Source organism: Hypanus sabinus, chromosome 4 (genome assembly GCF_030144855.1).
Source record: "Hypanus sabinus isolate sHypSab1 chromosome 4, sHypSab1.hap1, whole genome shotgun sequence".
NCBI classification, from domain to species: Eukaryota; Metazoa; Chordata; class Chondrichthyes; order Myliobatiformes; family Dasyatidae; genus Hypanus; species Hypanus sabinus.
The window spans coordinates 2853715-2879330 of record NC_082709.1 but is presented as its reverse complement, the minus strand read 5'-3'; the positions used below and the strand labels follow the sequence as shown (position 1 = coordinate 2879330).

At 40.7% G+C, this 25616-nt stretch overlaps 1 protein-coding gene across 17 annotated transcripts in view; it reads right to left on the bottom strand.

Moving 5' to 3' along the window:
- Window positions 1-25616, bottom strand: part of nckap5l (NCK-associated protein 5-like) — a 954759-nt gene that overhangs the window by 95623 nt on the left and 833520 nt on the right. For 16 of the 17 annotated variants that reach the window (XR_009511536.1, XR_009511537.1, XR_009511538.1 and 13 more), the window contains 2 exons: window positions 22536-22679; window positions 4737-4824 (listed from right to left, as the gene is read on the bottom strand). Coding sequence is in view for 14 of the 17 variants with exons in the window: in XM_059966283.1 (XP_059822266.1) it covers window positions 4737-4824; window positions 22536-22679 (232 nt within the window). In the remaining 3 variants the exon portion in view is untranslated. The remainder of the gene's footprint in view (window positions 1-4736; window positions 4825-22535; window positions 22680-25616) is intronic. The other variant, XM_059966289.1, reaches the window with a different exon arrangement.

The following is a 25616-nucleotide window of genomic DNA, read 5'->3' as shown; positions in this document are numbered from 1 at the left end:
CAGTATCACAACAGTAACACCAGGGTATCTCAGTATCACAGCAGTAACACCAGGGTATCTCAATATCACAGCAGTAAGACCAGGGTCTCTCAGTATCACAGCAGTAACACCAGGGTATCTCAGTATCACAGCAGTAACACCAGGGTCTCACAGTATCACAACAGTAACACCAGTGTCTCACAGTATCACAGCAGTAACACCAGGGTCTCTCAGTATCACAACAGTAACACCAGTGTCTCTCAGCATTACAGCAGTAACACCAGGGTCTCTCAGTATCACAGCAGTAACACCAGGGTCTCTCAGTATCACAACAGTAACACCAGGGTGTCTCAGTATCACAGCAGTAACACCAGGGTATCTCAGTATCACAGCGGTAACACCAGGGTATCTCAGTATCACAGCAATAACACCAGGGTATCTCAGTATCACAACAGTAACACCAGGGTCTCAGTATTACAGCAGTAACACCAGGGTATCTCAGTATTACAGCAATAACACCAGGGTATCTCAGTATCACAATAGTAACACCAGGGTGTCTCAGTATCACAACAGTAACACCAGGGTGTCTCAGTATCACAGCAGTAACACCAGGGTCTCTCAGTATCACAACAGTAACACCAGGGTGTCTCAGTATCACAGCAGTAACACCAGGGTATCTCAGTATCACAGCGGTAACACCAGGGTATCTCAGTATCACAGCAATAACACCAGGGTATCTCAGTATCACAACAGTAACACCAGGGTCTCAGTATTACAGCAGTAACACCAGGGTATCTCAGTATTACAGCAATAACACCAGGGTATCTCAGTATCACAATAGTAACACCAGGGTGTCTCAGTATCACAACAGTAACACCAGGGTGTCTCAGTATCACAGCAGTGACACCAGGGTGTCTCAGTATCATAACAGTAACACCAGGGTCTCACAGTATCACAACAGTAAGACCAGGGTCTCACAGTATTACAGCAGTAACACCAGGGTATCTCAGTATCACAACAGTTACACCAGGGTCTCACAGTATCACAACAGTAACACCAGGGTATCTCAGTATCACAACAGTAACACCAGGGTCTCACAGCATCACAACAGTAACACCAGGGTCTCTCAGTATCACAACAGTAACACCAGGGTGTCTCAGTATTGCAGCAGTAACACCAGGGTATCTCAGTATTGCAGCAGTAACACCAGGGTATCTCAGCATTACAACAGTAACACCAGGGTCTCTCAGCATTACAGCAGTAACACCAGGGTCTCTCAGTATTACAGCAGTAATACCAGGGTATCTCAGTATTACAACAGTAACACCAGGGTGTCTCAGTATCACAGCAGTAAGACCAGGGTATCTCAGTATTACAGCAGTAACACCAGGGTATCTCAGTATTACAGCAGTAACACCAGGGTATCTCAGCATTACAGCAGTAACACCAGGGTGTCTCAGTATTACAGCAGTAACACCAGGGTATCTCAGTATCACAGCAGTAACACCAGGGTCTCTCAGTATTACAGCAGTAACACCAGGGTGTCTCAGTATTACAACAGTAACACCAGGGTATCTCAGTATTACAGCAGTAACACCAGGTTATCTCAGTATCACAACAGTAACACCAGGGTGTCTCAGTATTACAGCAGTAACACCAGGGTATCTCAGTATCACAACAGTTACACCAGGGTCTCACAGTATCACAACAGTAACACCAGGGTCTCACAGTATTACAGCAGTAACACCAGGGTATCTCAGTATCACAACAGTTACACCAGGGTATCTCAGTATCACAACAGTAACACCAGGGTGTCTCAGTATCACAACAGTAACACCAGGGTGTCTCAGTATCACAACAGTAACACCAGGGTATCTCAGTATCACAACAGTAACACCAGGGTGTCTCAGTATCACAGCAGTAACACCAGGGTATCTCAGTATCACAGCAGTAACACCAGGGTCTCTCAGTATCACAACAGTAACACCAGGGTGTCTCAGTATCACAACAGTAACACCAGGGTGTCTCAGTATCACAACAGTAACACCAGGGTCTCACAGTATCACAACAGTAACACCAGGGTGTCTCAGTATCACAGCAGTAACACCAGGGTATCTCAGTATCACAGCAGTAACACCAGGGTCTCTCAGTATCACAACAGTAACACCAGGGTGTCTCAGTATCACAACAGTAACACCAGGGTGTCTCAGTATCACAACAGTAACACCAGGGTCTCACAGTATCACAACAGTAACACCAGGGTGTCTCAGTATCACAACAGTAACACCAGAGTCTCTCAGTATTACAGCAGTAACACCAGGGTATCTCAGTATCACAGCAGTAAGACCAGGGTCTCAGTATCACAACAGTAACACCAGGGTGTCTCAGTATTACAGCAGTAACACCAGGGTATCTCAGTATCACAGCAGTAACACCAGGGTCTCTCAGTATTACAGCAGTGACACCAGGGTGTCTCAGTATCACAACAGTAACACCAGGGTATCTCAGTATCACAACAGTAACACCAGGGTATCTCAGTATCACAACAGTAACACCAGGGTGTCTCAGTATCACAGCAGTAACACCAGGGTATCTCAGTATCACAGCAGTAACACCAGGGTCTCTCAGTATCACAACAGTAACACCAGGGTGTCTCAGTATCACAGCAGTAACACCAGGGTCTCTCAGTATCACAACAGTAACACCAGGGTGTCTCAGTATCACAGCAGTAACACCAGGGTATCTCAGTATCACAGCAGTAACACCAGGGTCTCTCAGTATCACAACAGTAAGACCAGGGTCTCTCAGTATCACAACAGTAACACCAGGGTCTCTCAGTCTCACAACAGTAACACCAGGGTATCTCAGTTCACAGCAGTGACACCAGGGTATCTCAGTATCACAGAACTAACACAAGGTTCTAGTTTACAATTACAAATGAACACTCAGTTTCACACCAGTAACACGAGGTTCTAGTTCCAGTGCAAGAGCGAGAGATGGGATTCGCACTAATCGAGGTTTCTCAGCTTGTATTCACTTACTAGACCAGGCCAAGTTTTGAAGATGACAGCAGTCATACGAAAGGTTTTTAAAGAATGACTACTGGTGGATCCATAGAACAAAGCAAGCGAACAGGAATACACAGGGGTAAGAGAACAGTTATAAGCAGGAGATGAGAAAAGGGAATAAAGATGAGCTAAATGTGCACAAAATTCTGGAAGAACTCAGCAGGCCAGGCATCATCTATGGAAAAGTGTAGCATCAACCTTTTGGGCCGATACCCTACATCGATCCAAACCTTTAACTATTTACTATTTTCCATCGATGCTGCCTGACCTGCAGAGTTTCTCCAACATTTTGTTGCTTTGGAATTCCTAAAGTTTGTGATGTGCTGGATGTTCATTTTCTCCAAGTGGATCCAAGAAAATTAAGGTGCCAGCCCAAATCTCAGTGATAAAACATGAAAGCTACAAATGGAACCCAAGCCAACGTGAAGTTGTGGCAGGTAATATGAGGTGTGTCAGCTAGAGTTTCACCAGCATTCAGAGCTGGGAAGGTTTCAAGAGAGGAAGAATTTCATGATGTAGTTAGAATCAGAATCAGGTATAATTTCACTGGCATATATCGTCAAATTTGTTGTTTTTGCAGTGGCTGCACATTGCAATACATAATAATAGTGAAAAAACTGCGAGTTGACATCTGGAAATGGAGCAGATGAGGGGGAGAGATGAAGAGACATCCCATTCTTTGAAGAAGGAGGACATCTTGGATGTCCTAGAAATAAAAGCCTCATCCTGGAGGTAAATGAGGCAAAGGAACTGAGAAGAAGGAATGGCATTTTTACAGGAGACGGTAGGAAGGAGTATAGCTTAGGTAGCCATTGGAGTCGGTGAGTTTATAAAAGATATTGAAACCTATTGAGATGTTGGCCAACAATTTATCTCCAGTGATGTTCTAATGCCATGATAGGTGGGACATCCATTGAAAATGGTACGTATATAAAATGAGTATAAAGTCAATTTTGCATACAATTCACATCTGCAAATTGAATGCTTTCTGCTCCAATTTTTACAGCATAGTAGGTTTTTGCTTCAAGTAGTTTAATAACTGGTTTTCTATACAGTTTCTTGTCAACTTTCTGCTGTTGGTAGAGCCAAAAGAAACTCCTTATGCTTTCACAATGGGACTTTGTGACCCTTGTAGAATATACATTACATATTATTTTGTCAAACTACTTTGTAGCATACATATTTTTTATTGGAAGATAGCAACCTGTATATGCCTGCAGCTATTTAAAAAAAAGATGAAGGTGAAGGTTCCATATACATATGTAATGTAATGAATAGCTGCGGTCACATGCAAGACCTTGGGAGGGTGAATCATGATTTGGAGTAGGGGCACTTGTGAGCTTTGTCAAATTGGAATGAGACCCCGGAGCACAGAGAGCACGAAAAATTTAAAAGAGAACAGTTTGATACCTTTCAACGTATCAGATTTTAGAAAGGGTAATCTTACTCATAGCCAGTGTACTAAGATAGGCAATAAAAAAATCAAATGAAATTTCAAAGGACACCCTGGAGGGATGATTATTTTAGCATTGAGCATGTTCTATGAATATATCCTGAAACAGCCTTCTATAATGTGTTACGATGGTTTCTCAACTGACTAAATATATTTTGAGGATTATGATTTTTTGTAACTTTTTTTATAGTTTTAAGCAGAAGTGGTGCATAATGTAGCTGATACATTTTTCATACCTATGATTTGATCGTGACTTGTTGACTCGGTGATGGCTTCCTTTGTGCTTTCCAAGTTTGTATTTGTTTCCACTTTGCCACTTAATATCTGCAGACATTACAAAGGTAAGAAGACATACATTAATAAAAAACAAAATCAATGAACTGATCACTAAACTACTTTTCTAAATAAAATATTTAGGTGACTAATTTTAAAATATACCAAAACAACTTATTTTTCTTAAATAATATAATTCAACACAATCAGAATTGTATCAGTCAAAAGCTAGTGCTCTACTCCATTGTTAATCTTATCAATTATATTTCTGTTCTGAGGATTCCCACTAATAATACACCTGAGATTCAGGCAATTATCAAGAATATGTCACTAAAAAGTTTAATCAGCCTTTTATCAGCTTAATCAGCAGTGGGCTTCACAGCTGAACAGGTGAGAAGACAGCTGAAATGTCTCCACACAAGCAAGGCTGCAGGCCCGGATGGTGTCAGCCCCAGGGTGCTCAAAGCCTGTGCCCCCCAGCTATGTGGAGTACTTCACCGTGTCTTCAACCTGAGCCTGAGTCTCCAGAGGGTTCCTGTGCTGTGGAAGACGTCCTGCTCGTTCTTGTACCAAAGACGCCGCGCCCCAGTTGCTCTAATGACTACAGACCGGTGGCATTGACCTCCCACATCATGAAGACCCTGGAGAGACTTGTTCTAGAGCAGCTCCGGCCTATGGTTAGGCCACACTTAGACCTCCTCCAGTTTGACTACCAGCCCCGACTAGGAGTTGAGGATGCCATCGTCTACCTGCTGAAGCGTGTCTACGCCCACCTGGACAAGCCGGCAAGCACTGTGAGGGTCATGTTTTTTGACTTCTCCAGTGCGTTCAACACCATCCACCCTACTCTGCTGGGTGAGAAGCTGACAGTAATGCAGGTGGATGCTTCCCTGGTGTCATGGATTATTGATTACCTGACTGGCAGACCACAGTACGTGCGCTTGCAACACTGTGTGTCAGACAGAGTGATCAGCAGCACTGGGGCTCCACAGGGGACTGTCCTGTCTCCCTTTCTCTTCACCATCTACACCTCAGACTTCAACTACAATGCAGAGTCTTGCCATCTTCAGAAGTTTTCTGATGACTCTGCCATAGTTGGATGCCTCAGCAAGGGAGATGAGGCTGAGTACAGGGCTACAGTGGGAAACTTTGTCACATGGTGCGAGCAGAATCATCTGCAGCTTAATGTGAAAAAGACTAAGGAGCTGGTGGTGGACCTGAGGAGGGCTAAGGCACCGGTAACCCCTGTTTCCATCCAAGGGGTCAGTGTGGACATGGTGGAGGATTACAAATACCTGGGGATATGAATGGACAATAAACTGGACTGGTCAAAGAACACTGAGGCTGTCTACAAGAATGGTCAGAGCTGTCTCTATTTCCTGAGGAGACTGAGGTCCTTTAACATCTGCCGGACGATGCTGAGGATGTTTGACAAGTCTGTGGTGGCCAGTGCTATCATGTTTGCTGTTGTGTGCTGGGGCAGCAGGCTGAGGGTAGCAGACACCAACAGAATCAACAAACTCATTCGTAAGGCCAGTGATGTTGTGGGGGTGGAACTGGACTCTCTGACGGTGGCGTCTGAAAAGAGGATGCTGTCCAAGTTGCATGCCATCTTGGACAATGTCTCCCATCCACTCCATAATGTTCTGGTTAGGCACAGGAGTACATTCAGCCAGAGACTCATTCCAAGATGTAAAACTGAGTGTCATAGGAAGTCATTCCTGCCTGTGCCCATCAAACTTTACAACTCCTCCCTCAGAGTGTCAGACACCCTGAGCCAATAGGCTGGTCCTGGACTTATTTCCACTTGGCATAATTTACTTATTATTTAATTATTGATCATTTTACATTGCTATATTTCTACACTATTGGTTGGTGTGACTGTAACGAAACCCAATTTCCCTCGGGATCAATAAAGTATGTCTGTCTGACTGTCTGATCTATAATAGCAAATTTAAAAAATTCAAAACATAATCACTTAGCCCAGTGGAAGATTAAGAGAAAAGCACACTATTAACTACAGATACCAATATTCCATTTTATATTTTTGAATCAAGTGAAGCATTCAAATGAATTAAGTTTTTCTTCTGACAATTCTTCTAGTGGTGCAGTTCAGAGTAAAAGGCAGATTTACCAAACACAGACAGCTGTACCTACAGAAGACTACAAAGAACATTTCATATATATAGCTTTGTGAATTTGTCAAATACTTCCGCAATCCCCAATGTAACGAGATAATATCAGTGCATCAAAGTTGAAAGTAAATTTATTATCAAAGTACATATTTGTCACCATATACAACCCAGAGATTAATTTTCTTGTAGCATATTCAATAAATCCAATAATCATAATAGAATCAATGAAAGACCACACTAACAGGCTGGACAACTAGTGGGTAAAAGACTACAAACTGTGCAAATAAAAAAGAATAATAATAATAAATAAGCAATAAATATCAAGAACATGAAATGAGGAGTCCTTGACATAGTTTGTGGGAACTGATCAGTCATTGGGAAAGTGAAGTCGAGTGAAATTCAGAATCAGAATCAGGTTTATTATCACCAGCATATGTTGTGAAATTTGTTAACTTAGCAACAGCAGTACAATGCAATACATAATATAGAAGAAAAAAATAATTATAGTTAAGTAAATCAATTACATTATGCGTATATTGAATAGCTTAAAAATTGTGCAAAAATGGAAATATGTGTTAAAAAAGTGAGGCAGTGTCCAAGGATTCAATGTCTATTTAAGAATTCGATGGTAGAGGGGAAGAAGCTGTTCCTGAATCGATGGGTGCATGCCTTCAGGCTTCTGTACCTCCTACCTGATGGTAAAAGTGAGAAACGGGCATGCCCTGGATGCTGGAGGTCCATAATAATGGACGCTGCCTTTCTGAAACACCGCTCATTGAAGGTGTCCTTGGTACTTTGTAGGCTAGTACCCAAGATTGAGTCAACTAAATTTACAACCTTCTGCAGCTTTTTCTGGTCCTGTACTGTGGTGCCCCCCCCCCCCCCACCATACCAGACAGTGATGCAGCCTGTCAGAATGCTCTCCACAGTACATCTACAGAAGTTTTTGAGTATATTTGTTGACATGCCAAATCTCTTCAAACTGCTAATGAAGTATAATCACTGTCTTGCCTTCTTTATAACTGCATTGGTATGTTGGGACCAGGTTAGTTCCTCAGAGATCTTGACACCCAGGAACTTGAAGCTGCTCACTCTCTCCACTTCTGATCCCTCTATGAGGATTGGTATGTGTTCCTTTGTCCTACCTGAAGTCCACAATAGTCCACTCTTTCATCTTACTGACATTGAGTGCCAGGTTGTTGCTGCAACACCACCCCACCCTAATTATCCACTTTTGTTCAAGGGCCTGAGCATTGAGGGTAACAACTGTTCCTGAACCTGGTGATGCCAGTCCTGAGGCTCCTATACCTTCTTCCTGATGGCACTAATGAGGACAGAACATGGTGGTGGGGATCCCTGATGATGGACGCTACTTCTCTGCAACAACACCCCACGTAGATGTGCATCATGGTGAGGAGGGCTTTACCCGTGATGGACTGAGCCCTATCCACTTCTTTTTGTAGGATTCTCCATTCGTGGGCATTGATGTTTGCATACCTGGCCGTGAAACAGCCCATCCGCTATGCATCCACAGAAGTTTGTCGAAGTTTTAAATGTTATGCCAAATCTTTGCAAATTCCCAGGGAAGCAGAAATGCTGCCATGCTTTCTTCATCATCGTACTTATGTGCCGGCCCAGGACAGGTCCTCTGAAATGATAACATGAAGGAGTGTAAAGTTTCTGACCCTCTCCACCTCTGATTCCCTAATGAGGACTGGCTCATGGACCTCTGGTTTCCTTCTCCTGAAGTCAATAATCAGCTTCTTGGCCTTGCTGACATTGAGTAAAAGGTTGTTTCTGTGGCACCACTTAGCCAGATTTTCAATTTCCCTCCTGTACGCTGATTCATCACCATCCTTGATTCTTCCTACTATATAGTGTTGTCACTAAACATGAATATGGCTTTGGAGCTGTGCTTAACCTCACAGTCATAAATGTAAAGAAAGTAAAGGAGGGGCCAAGCACACAGCCTTGTGTTGCAACTGTGCTGATGGTGATTGTGGAGATGCTGTTAACAATCTGAAGTGACTGGGGTCTGAAACTGAGGAACTCAAGCTCCAATTGCACAAGGAGGTATTGAAGCCAATGTCTTGAAACTTATTGATTAGTTTTGAGGGCATAAGTACTGAGCTATAGTCAAATAAGAACATCTTGATGTATGTGTCCATATGCAGCAGAGCTGAATGAAGAGCAGTGAAATGGCATCTGCTGTGGCCTGTTGTGTTGGTAGGCAAATTGGAGTGAATCCGAATTGCTTCTGTGGCAGGCGTTGATGTTTCATCACCAACCTTTCAAAACACTTTATCTCTGTGGATGTAAATGCTACCGGATGATAATCATTGAGGCAGCTTACCATGTTTTTCTTAGGAGCTGGTATAACTGTAGTCTGCTTGAAGCAGGTGGGTACCTCAAACTGCTAAAGCGAGAGGTGAAAGATCTCAGTGGAAACTCCAGTCAGTTGATCAGTACAGGTCCTTAGTACTCAGGCCGGTACCCCTTCTGTGTTGTCCGTTTTCCATGGGTTCACCATCCTGAAGCCTCACTGATATCACAGGATCATCAGAGGCTGTGGGAGTTTGTGATGGTCTCTACTTCCTGAGGAGACTGAAGTCCTTTAACATCTGCCAGACGATGCTGAGGATGTTCTACGAGTCTGTGGTGGCCAGTGCTATCATGTTTGCTGTTGTGTGTTGGGGCAGCAGGCTGAGGGTAGCAGACACCAACAGAATCAACAAACTCATTCGTAAGGCCAGTGATGTTGTTGGGGTGGAACTGGACTCTCTGATGGTGGTGTCTGAAAAGAGGATGCTGTCCAAATTGCATGCCATCTTGGACAATGTCTCCCATCCACTCCATAATGTACTGGTTAGGCCCAGGAGTACATTCAGCCAGAGACTCATTCCACCGAGATGCAACACTGAGCGTCATAGGAAGTCATTCCTGCCTGTGGCCATCAAACTTTACAATTCCTCCCTCGGAGTGTCAGACACCCTGAGCCAATAGGCTGGTCCTGGACTTATTTCCACTTGGCATGATTAACTTATTATTAAATTATTTATGGTTTTATATTGCTATATTTCTACACTATTCTTGGTGTGTAACGAAACCCAATTTCCCTCGGGATTAATAAAGTACGGTATGTCTGTCTGTCTCTCTGTGTTTTGATGGTCAAAGTAAACTTAGAAAGCATTGAGCTCTTCTGAGAGTGAAGCCCTGTTGTCACCTATGTTACTGAATTTCACTTTGTAGGAGGTGATAGCAGGCAGGTCCTTTTGAACATTCTTCATTGGTTTCGTCCAGAACTGCCACTTCACCCAGGAAATGGGCAATGGTTATTAAGGATCAGATGGTATAGAACGATAAGCATCAACAAACATTGGCTCTGGAAGTTTTATGTTGCCTCCTGTAGGAATGCAGATGTTTAGTTAGATGTCCCAGTCTCAGACTGCTCATGAAATGATAATTCTATGCAACTATTAGAACTTGAAGCACCACATGCATAATGTTGGAGGAACTCAGTAGGATAGGCAGTATTGATGGAACAGAGTGAACAATCAACGTTTGGTACTAAGACCTTTCATGGCCTGAAACATCAGCTGTTTACCCTTTTCCATAGCTGCTGCTTGGCCTGCTGAGTTTCTCCAGCATTTTGTGTGTGTGGCTTGGATTTCCAGCATCTGTAGGTTTCTCTTGTTGGGTATTAGAACCTGAGTTATATTGTCATCTGTATGTTGCAATGGAAAAGTGACAATGGGTATCTAAGCATGCTTACTTTGATGTGTTAATACAGCTTTGCTGTCCAGTTGATAATAGCTTAATTTTGAAAACGTGCTCCTGGAACATTGCATCAGATGTGCATTTAAGGGCACAAGGATATGGGATCATGCACAGCTATCGCTGGACAGGTCCGAACCGAACATTGTCAATGGTAATATTTTTCAGTAAGTATATAACTGGCTGAAGAATGGAGTATAAAGCTGCATTAAATTATCCTGCAAAAATATTACTGATGAAAGACAACTGAGGTAGTTTTTGAGATTTTCTTTGCTTGACTCATTAAGAAATAATTTAGAGCAGGGAATCTTAAAAGGTACTGCTAAGGGTGCCGATGATAGCTTGTGACTAAAATGGAGAATGGGGTGAGCTGCTGGGTTCACTGCATATCATTAGAATTTGGGCAGATGCATGGTGGATCAAATTCAGTGCAAAAGATTGCAAAGTACATGGAATGGGGAAAAACATTCACTAAGAGTCTTTTAATTTACAGTATGTATCCGTATTTGGCAAATTAAAAGAGGGTCAAGGAGTCCAACTGTCAATAAACTGAACAAAGGTGTTCAGAAATTGAGAGTAATAAGAAACAAATGCAGTGATTTACTCGAAGGTCAATTTTGAATCAAAATAGAGAAATAATGCCAATCTTTCACATTTCGGCACAATGAAACTCTCGAGCTGCAACTTAAAACCGATTGCAACACAACTCAGTCTAGTCCAATTGTTTGTATGGTAATAGAATCAATTTACAGAATCAATTTAACATCAGATCAGAGGACATAGGTTCATATTCCCAGTCTTTATCCATCAATGTTCAAGTAAATTTTACTACTATAGTACCACGTAAAAGTCTTAGGCACATATGCGTTTCTTCTTCTCCAGCCCTTGACCTTTCCCACCCATCTGTCACCTTCCAGCTAGCCGACTTCCCCTCCCACCGCCTTTTAACTCTGGCATCTTCCCTCTTGTTTGTCAGTCCCGAAGAAGGGACTCAGCCTGAAAGCTCGATTATCTATTCATTTCCGTAGATGCTGACTGGCTTGCCGAGTTCCACCAGCATTTTCTGTGTGTTGCTTTATGTGTAGCGTGGGTACCTAAGAATTTTGTAGTAATTTTATGTATTGCACTGTACTGCTGCTCTGCTGCAAAAAAGCAAATTTTGTGACATATGTGAGTAATGGTAAACCTAATTCTGTTATAGATCTCTATTGTGGACTGAGAGTGGGAAGGGAGCAGAGAGAGGGGAATCATGGTTGAGAAAATGGGAAGGGAGGAGGGAAGGAGCAGAAAGCACCAAAGAGACATTCTGTGATGATCAATAAACCAACTGTTTCAAAAACAAATGATCTTGTCTGGTGTCTCAGGGTTGGGTGTGTCTGAACATCCCATGAACATCCCGCCCCTGGTACTCCTTATTTGCAAACTGGCCAACACTCCTCCCACAGCGATCTACCATCATATATCCCATCGTTCTTTGCTCCTCCCAGATTTTCACAGTTCTTTTCACAGACAACTTAACATTACAGTTATGAAGGCAAGAGTATAAGCTGTAATTTTTGACTTTTTCAAGTCCAGTTTAGCTATTATATGTAGATTTTTGCTGGCATCAAAAGAAGTCCTAGGGGTTTGTTAATGTTCACTAATACTATACATTGTTTATAGACATTCTGCAGGCATCTTTGATATTCATATTCTAAAAGCAGAAGTTTGTAATGAGTCAATCACCAAACTCATACTCGAGACAGCTCAGTCCTGGCTGGAGCCTAGCAAGTTCGAGGAGCTGCTCAGAAAGCTGTTCACACCAGGGTGAAGAATATGAGGGTCTGCCCATATTCCTTAATGGTTTTCTGAGAGCTTCTGTTCTTTAATATTTTGTCAACAGTTGTTAAATTTAATAAGGAAATAAATAACAATGAAACATTAGCTAAAATTCATTGAACTATTGCAAATCATGACAGGGACCAGCCTAGGATGAAACGGGTTAGTTGTGCTGGTATCAACATATAGCGTTGTTGCAGGAAAACAGCATCCACCCAAAACACTCTTCTCACTGCTGCCATTAGGAAGAAGTCACAAGAGCCTCAAGACTCACCGGCACCAAGTTCAGGAACAGTTGTTAACCTTCAACCATCAGTCTCTTGAACCAAAGGGAATAACTTCACTTGCCCCATCACTAAACTGTCCTCACAACTAATGGATTCACTTTCAAGGACTCTTCACTTCATGTTCTTGATATTTATTGCTTATTTATTACTTAATTGTCTATTTATTGCTTATTTGTTTATTTATTTATTTTTGTCTTTGGCACACTGGTTGAACCCCCAAGCTGGTGCAGTCTTTCATTGATTCTATAATGGCTGTTATTATATCATAGATTTATTGAGTATAACCTGCAGAAAATGTATCTCAGGGTTGTATATAGTGACATATATATATTTAGATAGTAAACTTAATTTAAATTCTGTTCTGTACTTTCACACTGCTTTACGTAGGGCAGATATGTAAAGCAGGTAGAGCTGCCAGTTCTCTGGTAACCTGCTGGCCGCAATTAGCATGAGTTAGCTCAAATGGTCTTTACTGTTACATTGAATCTTAATATAGAAAATAGACGATTAAATTTTATATGCATGAGAAAATTCTATACATACATGACGTCACAGAAACCTTTCCACCCATAGCTATATTTTCCAAGAAATGTAAGACACTTGGATATATGGTCAAAACTCTTGTGTAAGGATATATATAATGCACTCCAGGATCTCCCATGCCCTTTGCAAGATTTTCATAGAGATATCAATGAATCACATAATGCAAGGCTACTGATTCACAGTTCATGGGCTTTGCTGTTTCCACTGAGACCTGTCCATATTGATTATCCACCGTAGTGTAATTCCAGTAATAACAGATGAAGCTATCAGAGTGCACATCACAAAGTCATATTGCAATCTGAAGTCACACTATACCCATCTGTTAGCACAGGACCAATCCTCAGGCCCGGTGGTACACTTAAGTTAATATCGTTTACGTGTGAAAGTCCAATATATGCATCTCAGTAAGTGAGGTTACTCTCTCAAACTTGGGGCACCATTATACTGAAGCTGTACAATGTGGTTCTTTGCAGGCAGTCTAAATTGACAGACATTATTTCTTAAATACAAGAGATTCTGCAGATGCTGTAAATCCAGAACAAAATACACAAAATGCTGGAGGAACTCAGCAGGCCAGTTAGCATCTTTGGAAATGAATGAACAGCCAACATTTCAGGCTGAGACTGTTCTTCAGGACTGCGCAGGAAGGGGGAAGCAGCCAGAATAAAGAGCTGGGGGTGAGGAGGGGAAGATGACGAGCTAGAGGGAGAAAGGTGAAGCCAGGTAGGTAGGAAAGATAAAGGGCTGGAGATGAAAGAATCTGATAGGAGAGTGGACTGTAGGAAAAAGCAGTGAAGTGAGGGGACCCAGGAAAGGAGATAGGCAGGTGAGAAGCCAGAATGATGGATGGAAGAAGAGGTAAGGGGGATGAAGAATATTTTTACTGGAAGGAAAAAAATGATATTCATGCCTTTAGGCTGGAGGCTTCCCAGATGGAATCTAAGGATGGCCTCATCATGGTTCAAGATGGACTGACGTGTTGTAACAAGAATGGGGTACCAGACAGAACATGAGTTGTTGCTCCTCCACCCTGAGGGTGGTGTCATCATGGGATGAGAGGAGTCCATGGACATTATTTAATTTGTTTTTATCTAAACTTACCAGGTTAGAATGAAATCTTTGTATGCTGCTTTGCTTCCTACTATTTTGAAGTAGCCAGGAAGCAGACATTTCCAGTAATATCTGCTCAGTTGTTTTGTGAACAAGGACAATGTCATGTTACACTCTCAATTAAGAGATTCTGGTCACAGTGTTTGTTCCCAGACAATCATAAGGCACACATAAAATGCAGATAAGGGAGATGAATGGGAAAGCCTAATATCAGAACATAAGAAATAGGAGCAGAAGTAGGCCATCCGGCCCATTGAGCCTGCCCCGCTATTCAGTAAGGTCTGTCCATAAACTCAGCTCCACCTACCTTCCTTTTCCACATAACCCTTAATTTCCTTGCTACGTAAAAACCTGTCTAACTGTTTCTTAAATATATTTAGTGAAGAAGCCTCAACTGCTTCCCTGGGCAGAGAATTCCACAGATTCACCACTCTCTGGGAAAAACAGTTTCTCCTCATCTCTGTCCTAGGTAAATGGACAGTAATCTGCATTTTAGTAATGAAATCCTGTAGAATACACTTAAAATTTTATACTATTAAAGACTAATGGTTACATCATCATCATCATTTTGTGCCGTATTGTATAATGTAGGTGATCATGGTCTCATGACCATGATTGTTCTTGGCAAATTTTTCTTTAGAAGTGTTTTGATATTTCATTCATCTAACAGTTATATGCCACATGAATATGATTGTTCTTAACCACTCACTTCCATTGTGAAGCATAATTTATCATGACACCATGGATTACATCACTTTAAAACTCTGGAAACTAATTTTCAAGTAAGAATAATTTTGATTATCAATTTTTAATAATAATCAATTTTTTATTTTCCCCCAAATTTTTGGAGATATTCATTTATTACTCTGAAAATGTTGTAGTTCTGTTATATTGTTATTGCAGCAGAACATATAAAACACTGAGTAAAAAGGATGCCTTTCAAAATGCAAAGTGCCATTCTCTCATGATTAATTGATACACAAAGCTCATTTTGCAGAGTGAAACACTAAAACAGAGTGAGGCAAAATGGGTTTTTCAGGATGAAGGAGACAACCTGACACAGGTCAGAATTAATTACAAGATATTCTTAACTGTTTGAATTTACATAATTCAAATCCATCTCAGCACTTTTTGCATCATAATTGTCAGTTAAATGCAATCAAATGCACCTAAGTTATGTACAAGAGAACCTTTTATGGATTTCCTACAGATAAAATTTAAAACAAAAAGCATTGAACTTTTTTTCCCCACTATTGTTGTTTAAAAGGAGAGAAAAAAAAAAATCACATTTCTTATGTGCCTCCTCGCAGAAGCCATACTTCAGTCTGTCAACTTAGTATTAAATGAACCACAGTTGAATTAAGTAACTGTGATAAGGCTCTATACTTTACTATCAAAGTTCCAGATCAGAAGGATTAAATTTCCTGCATGTTGCACATTTCCCGACTTCCAATTCAGTCTCCTTTCGATGACAATACAAGGTCAGTATCAGATAGGCTCATGCATCTCTGCACAGTTATTCTAATGAATTGCGACAGAATATTGGGCTTCAAAGCATTTTTGAAAATATATACCAATGATAAAATTTATCATTTGATTTTAAAAAAATAAGGCTACATGTTGAACTACTGTATGAACAAAGTGTTCTAAAAATATATGGATGAGATCATAAGATATTGGAAACAAGAGAATTATGTAGAAAGTTTTCAGTTTTTTTAATGGGTTCTATTGGGTTTCTTTGTTTTCTGGCTGCCTGTAGGGAGATAAATCTCAAGGTTGTATATAGTTTCCCTACTTCAAAAATAATTCCTGTTGAACTTTGAATTTATGCTATGATATAGTTCTAGTAGTATTTATTGAATGATTCAAAATATTCCCGAGCAATTACTTAGAATTAAATTCACCACTCATTTTTTTGCATTTCTTCATTTCACAGACCATACTTTCATTCAAAAGGCAAGCAAGAAAAATAAAATGCATTCCCTGAAGATTTTGCCAAAATCTTCAGGAGTGTTTTGACATTTCATTCGTCTAATGGATATATGCCACATGAATAAGATTGTCCTTAACCACTCACTTATACTGTGAAGCATAATTTATCATCATACCATGGATCACATCACTTCAAAACTCTGAAAACTAATTTTCAAGTAAGCACAAGTTTGATTAGCAGTTTGTGATAAAAATCCATTTTTTGATTTTGCGGAAATCAAACACTATTCAATAAATTTCTCAAAATCTATTTGAATGTCGCATGACTATATATGAAATTTAATACAGTCAACTGCAAAACAGTACACAGAGCAAGGAGTCAGAGCTGGGGCACAAAATTCCATTGTATGTACAGAAATATTTCCCTAACATTCTCAGACTCATCATTCAAGATGTTGAACGAATAACATTCAAAAGTTACCAATTTTTGAAATATATAGCTGAAGTAGGATACTAAAAGTCAACAAAATTCTGTACAGTGTTCCAGTCAGACCTTCAAGTGCTGTATCTGAACTTTGATTCACAAAAGAAACACAGGAGATTCTTCGGGGAAGAAACATGAGACTCAATCTTTATGTCTGTGGTCTGCATTCTAAAGATAAGCTGGAGAAACTTGACATTCTGGTCAGAAAGGAGATATGCAAGAGATGATTTTACACAGAAGTACAAAAGGGGATGGGAAAAATTATTGAGATAATTATACTATTTCAACCCAAATTAGTTTTTTTAAAGAAGTTAAATGTAATTAAATCCATTGGACATGAGAAATTCAAGGTAAAGGACTGAATTCTTAGAAAAGCAGTGCTGTTAAAAGTTTTTGGATTCTTTTAGTAAATAATTAGATATTAAAGTGGAAATAAATCAGGAATTTTCTGGATAATATTTAAAATACAATGATTGATAAGCCTTATGTCTATTTATCATTAAACTCACAAAACTTTGTACATTGGCTTTCTTTAGAGAACTTTTCCATTGAATTGGGCCTATATATGGATGGGAGAGGGATATGGTCCATGATGAGACTAGGCAGTTTGTAACCATATAACCATATAACAATCACAGCATGGAAACAGGCCATCTCGGCCCTCCTAGTCCATGCCGAACTCTGAATCTCACCTAGTCCCACCTACCCGCACTCAGCCCATAACCCTCCACTCCTTTCCTGTCCATATACCTATCCAATTTTACCTTAAATGACACACAACTGGCCTCTACTACTTCTACAGGAAGCTCATTCCACACAGCTATCACTCTCTGAGTAAAGAAATACCCCCTCATGTTTCCCTTAAACTTCTGCCCCCTAACTCTCAAATCATGTCCTCTCATTTGAATCTCCCCTACTCTCAATGGAAACAGCCTATTCACGTCAACTCTATCTATCCCTCTCAAAATTTTAAATACCTCGATCAAATCCCCCCTCAACCTTCTACGCTCCAATGAATAGAGACCTAACTTGTTCAACCTTTCTCTGTAACTTAAGTGCTGAAACCCAGGTAACATCCTAGTAAATCGTCTCTGCACTCTCTCTAATTTATTAATATCTTTCCTATAATTCGGTGACCAGAACTGCAGACAATATTCCAAATTTGGCCTTACCAATGCCTTGTATAATTTTAACATTACATCCCAACTTCTGTACTCAATGCTTTGATTTATAAAGGCCAGCGTTCCAAAAAGCCTTCTTCACCACCCTATCTACATGAGAATCCACCTTCAGGGAACTATGCACTGTTATTCCTAGATCTCTCTGCTCCTCTGCATTCCTCAATGCCCTACCATTTACCCTGTATGTTCTATTTGGATTATTCCTGCCAAAATGTAGAACCTCACACTCCTCAGCATTAAACTCCATCTGCCAACGTTCAGCCCATTCTTCTAACCGGCATAAATCTCCCTGCAAGCTTTGAAAACCCATCTCATTATCCACAACACCTCCTACCTTAGTATCATCGGCATACTTACTAATCCAATTTACCACCCCATCATCCAGATCATTTATGTATATTACAAACAACATTGGGCCCAAAACAGATCCCTGAGGCACCCCGCTAGTCACCGGCCTCCATCCTGATAAACAATTATCCACCACTACTCTCTGGCATCTCCCATCTAGCCACTGTTGAATCCATTTTATTACTCTAGCATTAATACTTAACGACTGAACCTTCTTAACTAACCTTCCATGTGGAACTTTGTCAAAGGCTTTGCTGAAGTCCATACAGACTACATCTACTGCCTTACCCTCATCAACATTCCTCGTTTAAATAATTTAAATAATTTAGTTTAAATTATTTAGTTTAAATATTTAGTTTAAATAATTCAGCACAGAATTGATGGAATCAAGGGCCTGTTTCTGTGCTGTTCTTTACTATGATTCCAAAATTGAGTAATATCTTTCAACACTATCTTTCATATCCAAACTCACCAATTTACTTATGCTCTTAATTTACTGGCTTCTTACAAATTGTAAAAACGCAGGGTTTTGTGCCATGTAACTTTAAGAATATGCACCATTGTTAGTATTTGGTTAAAAAAAATCCTAATACTCCTACAAGACTCAGTCATGAACACTTATCTAGAAAGTGAATACCTAATCACATCGATGCCTAATGGTTCATTCTGTAACCATGACACATATAAATAGCTGTAGGAAAATACCTTGAAGAAATAATCTGATATTCCTCATATATAAAATAGTAATATTTGCTTGATTTTTCATAGAGATTGTGTGGCCCTGTGTATGCTGAACAATAAACACTAGGGGTAATCTGATGCAGTAACTAAATTACAGCTGCCTGAAGATAGGGGGAAAAATATCATTACTATAACAAAGTAGTGTTAAAGAGTAAAGGAGGAGTATTAAAATTGCAAGTCAGAATCCAACAAAATGTACTTAATAATGATGTATCGGAAATGTTGCACTCTCAGAAGTGATATTACAAATCTATCCCTAAAGCTTAAATTTCAGGTTGAGTCAATGGTGAGGAAGGCAAATGTAATATTCGCATTCATTTCAAGAGGACTAGGATTTAATGTTGAGCCTTTCTAAAACACTGGTGAGGCCTCACTTGGAGTATTGTGAGCAATGTTGGGCTGCTTATCTAAGAGAAGATGTACTGACCATGGAGAGGGTTCAAAGGAGGCTCATGAAAATGATTCTGGAATTGAAATGATTGCCATATAAGGAGACTTTGATGGCTCTGGGCCTGAGTTCAGAAGAATGAGGGGGGGGGGGATCTCATTGAAACCTATTTAATGTTGAAAGGCCTCGATAGAGAGATATGGAGAGGATGTTTCCTATGGTGGGAGAGTCTAGGACCAGAGGACACAGACTCAGAATAGAGGGACATCCTTTTAGAATGGAGGTGAGGAGGAATTTCTTTAGCCAAAAAATGGTGAATCTGAGAAATTCATTGCCACAGGCAGCTGTGGAAGTCAAGTCAATGGATATATTTAAGGCAGAGGTTGATAGATTTCTCGATTCATTAATGCATGAAGGGATATGGGAAGAAGATAAGACATTGGGTCTGAGAGAAAAAATAGATCAGACATGATGAACTGATGGAGCAGACTTGATAGGCCAAATAGCCCAATTCTGTTCCGATATGTTATAGTCTTATGACTGAATTTGCTTTGTTAATATAACCTATTTTCAATATTCTTGGCCTGTACAGGTATCATGAAATAGCTGAAGGGCAGCCTAACTCACCATATACAGTCACAAAACAACATACAGTAAACTAAATCATTTGGATTTAGTTTTGGGTAAGTATTTCTTACACAGAGAGTGGTGAGTACGTGGAATGGGCTGCCAGCGACGTTGGTGGAGGCAGATACAATAAGGTCTTTTACGAGACTGCTAAGTGGGTACACAGAGCTCAGAAAAATAGTGGGCTGTGGGTAACCCTAGGTAATTTCTAAGGTAAGGACATGTTTGACACAGCTTTGTGTCTGAGGAGTCTGTATTGTGCAGTAGGTTTTCTATGTTTATATGGAAATTAAAAAAAACATTAATTCTGTACAATTGTTTAAAAAAAATTAGTGATGAGTACCAAAATGATAATTATAACTCAGAACACAGAAGGTCTTAAATGTGAACATGGACACAGTGACTCCTAGGAATCAGTATGGGTCAAAGAATGTCATTTACTATAATACGAGCTCTGCTCTGCAAATGAAGATTGTGTTTCAGAATGTGATCTTGAGGGGCCAGTATGAGGTACCAACCATTAGTGATGATAAGATCATGTTTGTGTGATGATTGATGAAGGGTTTGCTGGTGAATGTCATGAGCCCATCATATTGAATGAACCATCTGAAAGTGGATCTTCGAGGAATCCTCACAGCAGCAATAAGCAGGCAGAAGAGGCAATACAAACAAAAGAAAATCTGCAGATGCTGGAGGAACTCAGCAGGTTGGGCAGCATCTGTGAAAAAGAGTCGATGTTTTGGGCTGAGATCCTTCAGTAAGAGTGTGGGGGGAGGGGAGGGTGAAACACAGCAATAGGTGAAACTGGTGGGAGGGGTCAAGTAAAGAGCTGGGAAATTGAATGGTGAAAGAGATACAGGACAGACGGGGAATCTGATAGGAGAGGACAGAAGGACATGGAAGAAAGAAAAGGCAGGGGTGGGGGGAGCACCGGAGAGAGTTGAAGGCAGGTAAGGAGATAAGGTGAGAGAGAGAAATGGGAATGGGGAATGGGGGCATTACCAGAAGTTTGAGAGATCGACGTTCATGCAATCAGTTTGGAGGCTACCCAGATGGACTGTAAGGTGTTGCTCCTCCAAACTGAGTGGTGGCCTCATCGTGACAGTAGAGGATGTCATGGACTGACCTGTCGGAATGGGAAGTGGAATTAAAATGGGTGGCTACTGGGAGGGTGTTTATGGTGGGTGGAGGGTGGTCCTTGGTGAAGTGGACTCCCAGTCTATGTTGGACCTCATCAGAAAACAGGAGTTACACCCGGATCACTGGACCCCAGCTGACTCTTAGGTGAAGTGTCTCCTCACCTGGAAGGACTGCTTGGGGCCCTGAATGTTAGAGAGGGAGGAGGTGTAGGGGCAGGTATAGCATCATTCAGGGCCCCAAACCGTCCTTCCAGGTGAGGTGACACTTCACCTGTGAGTCTGTTGGGGTCATCTACTGTATCTGGTCCTCTTGGTGTGGCCTCCTGTATATCGATGAAACTTGATGCAGATTAGAAAATGGCTTCACTGAGCATCTATACTCCATCCACCGGTAAAACGTGGGATCTCCCAATGGCCACCCATCTTAATTCCACTTCCCATTCCCATTCTGATATACCAGTCCATGGCCACATCTACTGTAACGATAAGGGCACTCGGGTTGAAAGAACAACACCTTATATTCTGTCTGAACATAGAACAATAGAGCACAGTACAGGCCATTCAGCCCACAATGTTGTGCCGATCCTTAAACCCTGCCTCCCATATAACCCTCCACCTTAAATTCCTCCATACACCTGTCTAGTAGTCTCTTAACTTTCACTAGCGGTAGTCTCCAACCTGATGGCATGAACGTCGATCTTGCGAACTTCTGGTAATGCCTCCCACCCTCTCACCATTTCCCATCTCCTCACCTGTCCATCACCTTCCTCTGGAGCGCCTCCCCCTTTTCTTTCTTCCATGGCCTTCTGTGCTCTCCTGTCAGATTCCCCCTTCTCCAGCCCTGTATCTCTTTCACCAATCAACTTCCAAGCTCTTTACTTCATCCGTTCCCCCCACTCCACCAGTTTCACCCATCACCTTGTGGTTCTTCCTCCCCTCTCCCCACCTTCCAACTCTGACTCATCTTCTTTTCTCCAGTCCTGATGAAAGGTCTTGGCCCAAAACTTCTTTTAAAGAAAAGGTATTAATGATTTTACCAGTGATTTAAACTCACTCAAATGTTTTTCCTCAACTCAGCAAGTGAAGAGGCCAATCTGCACTACATGAGATATTTTCCAGACTATTGACAGTAATATCTATCGTAGTTTGTTAGTGAAGAGTTGTACATTTTTAAAAAGTGAAAAGCATATCAATTCACATCCTTGCAGCAATACAATTGCCTTGAATGAGAAGGTAATAATGTAGCTGCATTTACCTGTTCATTCACTTGGTTCTGATATTTTAAACTTTGCCAGTCAGAGAGTTTCCCAGGAGATGACTCACTCAAATGCCACAATTCAACGTAACTTTCATGTGGAATTGCACTAACTACACACTCAGAATCCATTTTCAAATCTTTCTATAATTAAACAAATCAGACAAAAATGTTATAAGAACCAAGAAATATATCTTGAAGATATATTGCACAGCTATTAAAGAAACAGTGCATGAATGCCATGAAAGATTTTGAAACATATCCATTTTGCATTTAAGTATTATTTGGCAAAATGAAAGTAAAACAAAATAGACAAGTTCTTGTCTCTTGAATTACTGACAGAATATTAGGGTTCGTAATCTTCAGTAGTTTGTGAATGAATGGCACATTATGCTCTCGGTACACCCAGATATCTACTCATTAATATCTAATCAGCCAACCATGTGGCAGCAATTCGATGCATAAAAGCATGCAGACATTGTCAAGAGGTTCAGTGGTTGTTCAGACCAAACTCCAGAATGGGAAAGAAATGTGATCTCAGTGACTTTGGCCGTTGAATGATTGTTGGTGGAGTTGGGGTGGCTTATGAATCACAGAAATGGCTGATCTCCTGGGATTTTCACACACAACGTTCTCTAGAGTTTACAGAGAATGGTGAAAAAAACAAAAAAAAAGAGAAACATTCTGGCAGCGTGGGTTTCCTGGCCTCCAAATATTTCACGCAAAGAACATTAAAAGCTCAGTTTGCCATCGCAAACTGCTCCTGGTATGTAGCAAAGTGGTAGAATCTGTGGATGATGGTAATGGTGGGGGGGGGGAATGGGGGTAGAGGGTGAAGAAAAAGCAATTGTTGGAAATGTGGAGAGAATTAAGTAGATTAGGATAGGATTCACATAAAAATGGATGTTTAATGGCATATCTAAGACTGAAGAACTGGAACAGAGTGAACAAAACTACTCAACGACATCAACTATGACTCATGGCTGACCTACCCGATTATTTGTAACTGGCAAGAATAATAATTCATGCTCATATATGTTAAATTGCAACTAAAAATTATACAAATGTGTGTTAAGGTTCTTTGTGCTTCCTGCCTGATATGCTTATTCCACCCATGAGAAAGTTTCAGGATCAGGACCTCTGCAACTGCTATATTAATAATGTTGGTGTGAACAAAACAACATTTATTTGACAGAATAAAAATTGGAAGATGCTGGAAAGGTTAAAACTTCCTTCGATGCATCTGACACACTTCCACTTTATTTATTTCAACACTTTTCTGGATCTTGGGTATTCTATTTCTACATTTAAGGAGTTGTTAGGAGATTAAAGATATTTTTGACATAGTTATAGCTGGGTACCACAGCTAAACATATAACTACTCCTTCTAGGAAGGGAATGAGGTCTGTAGTCTTACTGGGCAGATAGTATCTTCTCCAAGAAAATTCATATCTTATTCCAAGTTCATTATGCCAAAGATGTTTTTTGGAATAACATTATATTTAAAGATTCCTAGAGTCATAGAGCACACAGCACAGAAACAGGCACTTCAAGCCCACCTAATCCTTGCCAAACCATTAATCTGCTTAGACCCATCGACCAGCACCCTGATAGCCCTCCATGCCGTGACCATCCATGTACCTGTCCAAATTTCTCTTAAATGTTGAAATCGACCACACATTCAACACTTGAGCTGGCAGCCTTTTCCACATGCTCTCCAACCTCTGAGTGAAGAATTCCTCTTCATATTCCCCTTAAATATTTCATCTTTCACCAGTAACCTATGGCCTCGAGTTCTAGTTTCACCTAACCTCAGTGGAAAAAGCCTGCTTGTATTTACCCCATCTATATTCTTCATCATTTTGTATTTCCCCTCGTTCATCTATACTCCAGGGATTAAAAGTCCTAATATATTCATCCTTTCTTTATAATTCAGGCCCTCAAGTCCCAGCAAAATCCTCAATTTTTTTCTACAATCTTTCAATTTTATTTACATCTTTCTTGTAGGCAGATAACCAAAACTAGATACGATACTTCAAATTAGACCTCATCAATGACTTAAACAGCTTCAGCATAACATCCCAAGTCCTGTACTCAATACATTGATTTTTGTTACAACCCTATCTATCTATGATCCCACCTTCAATGTCTTATGGATCTGTATTCCCAAATCCCTCGATTCCACTACACTCTTCAGTGCCTTTCTGCTCACTGTATAAGACTTACCCTGGTTGTCCTACCAAGGTACAATACTTTTCACCTGTCTGCAATAAATTCCATTATCCATTTTTTCACCAACTCAACCAAATCCTACAGCAAACTTTGATAGTGTTCCACGCTGTAAACTAGGCCCCAAATCTTGGTGTCAACCGCAAATTTGTTGATCTAGTTTACCACATTATCATCCAGATCATTGATATAGATGACAAACAATGGACCCAGCACTGATCCCTGTGGCACACCACTAGTCATAGGCCTCCACTCAGAGAGGCAACTGTCTATACCCATTCTCTGGCTTCTTCCATGAAGCCAATATCTAATGCAGTTTACTACCTCATCTTGAATGCTAAGCAACTGAACATTCTTGTCCATTTTTGTACAATAGTATGGACTATAATCCAAATGTGGAGAAGGTTCAAGCATCAGAGGTGCAGAGGACCATAGGAGTCCTCATGCAAGACTCCCAGAAGGTTAATTTACAGGTTGTGTCTCTGGTAAAGAAGGCAAATGCAATGCTGGCATTTCTTTCAAGGGGAATAGAATATAAAAGCAAGGAGATAATGCTCAGGCCTTATAAGACACTAGTCAGCCACACTTGCTGAGTATTGTCAACAGTTTTGGGACCCATATCTCAGAAATGATGTGTTGTCTTTGAAGAGAGTCCACAGAGGGTTCATGATGATGATTCCAGGAATGAAGGGATTAAAATATGAGGAGCATTTGGCAGTTTGGGGTCTGTATTCACTGGAATTTAGAGGAATGTGGTGGATTTCATTGAAACCAATTGAATATTGAAAGAACTAGATAGTGCGGAGATGGAGAGGATGTTTCCTATGGTGGAGGTATCCAGAACTAGAGAGC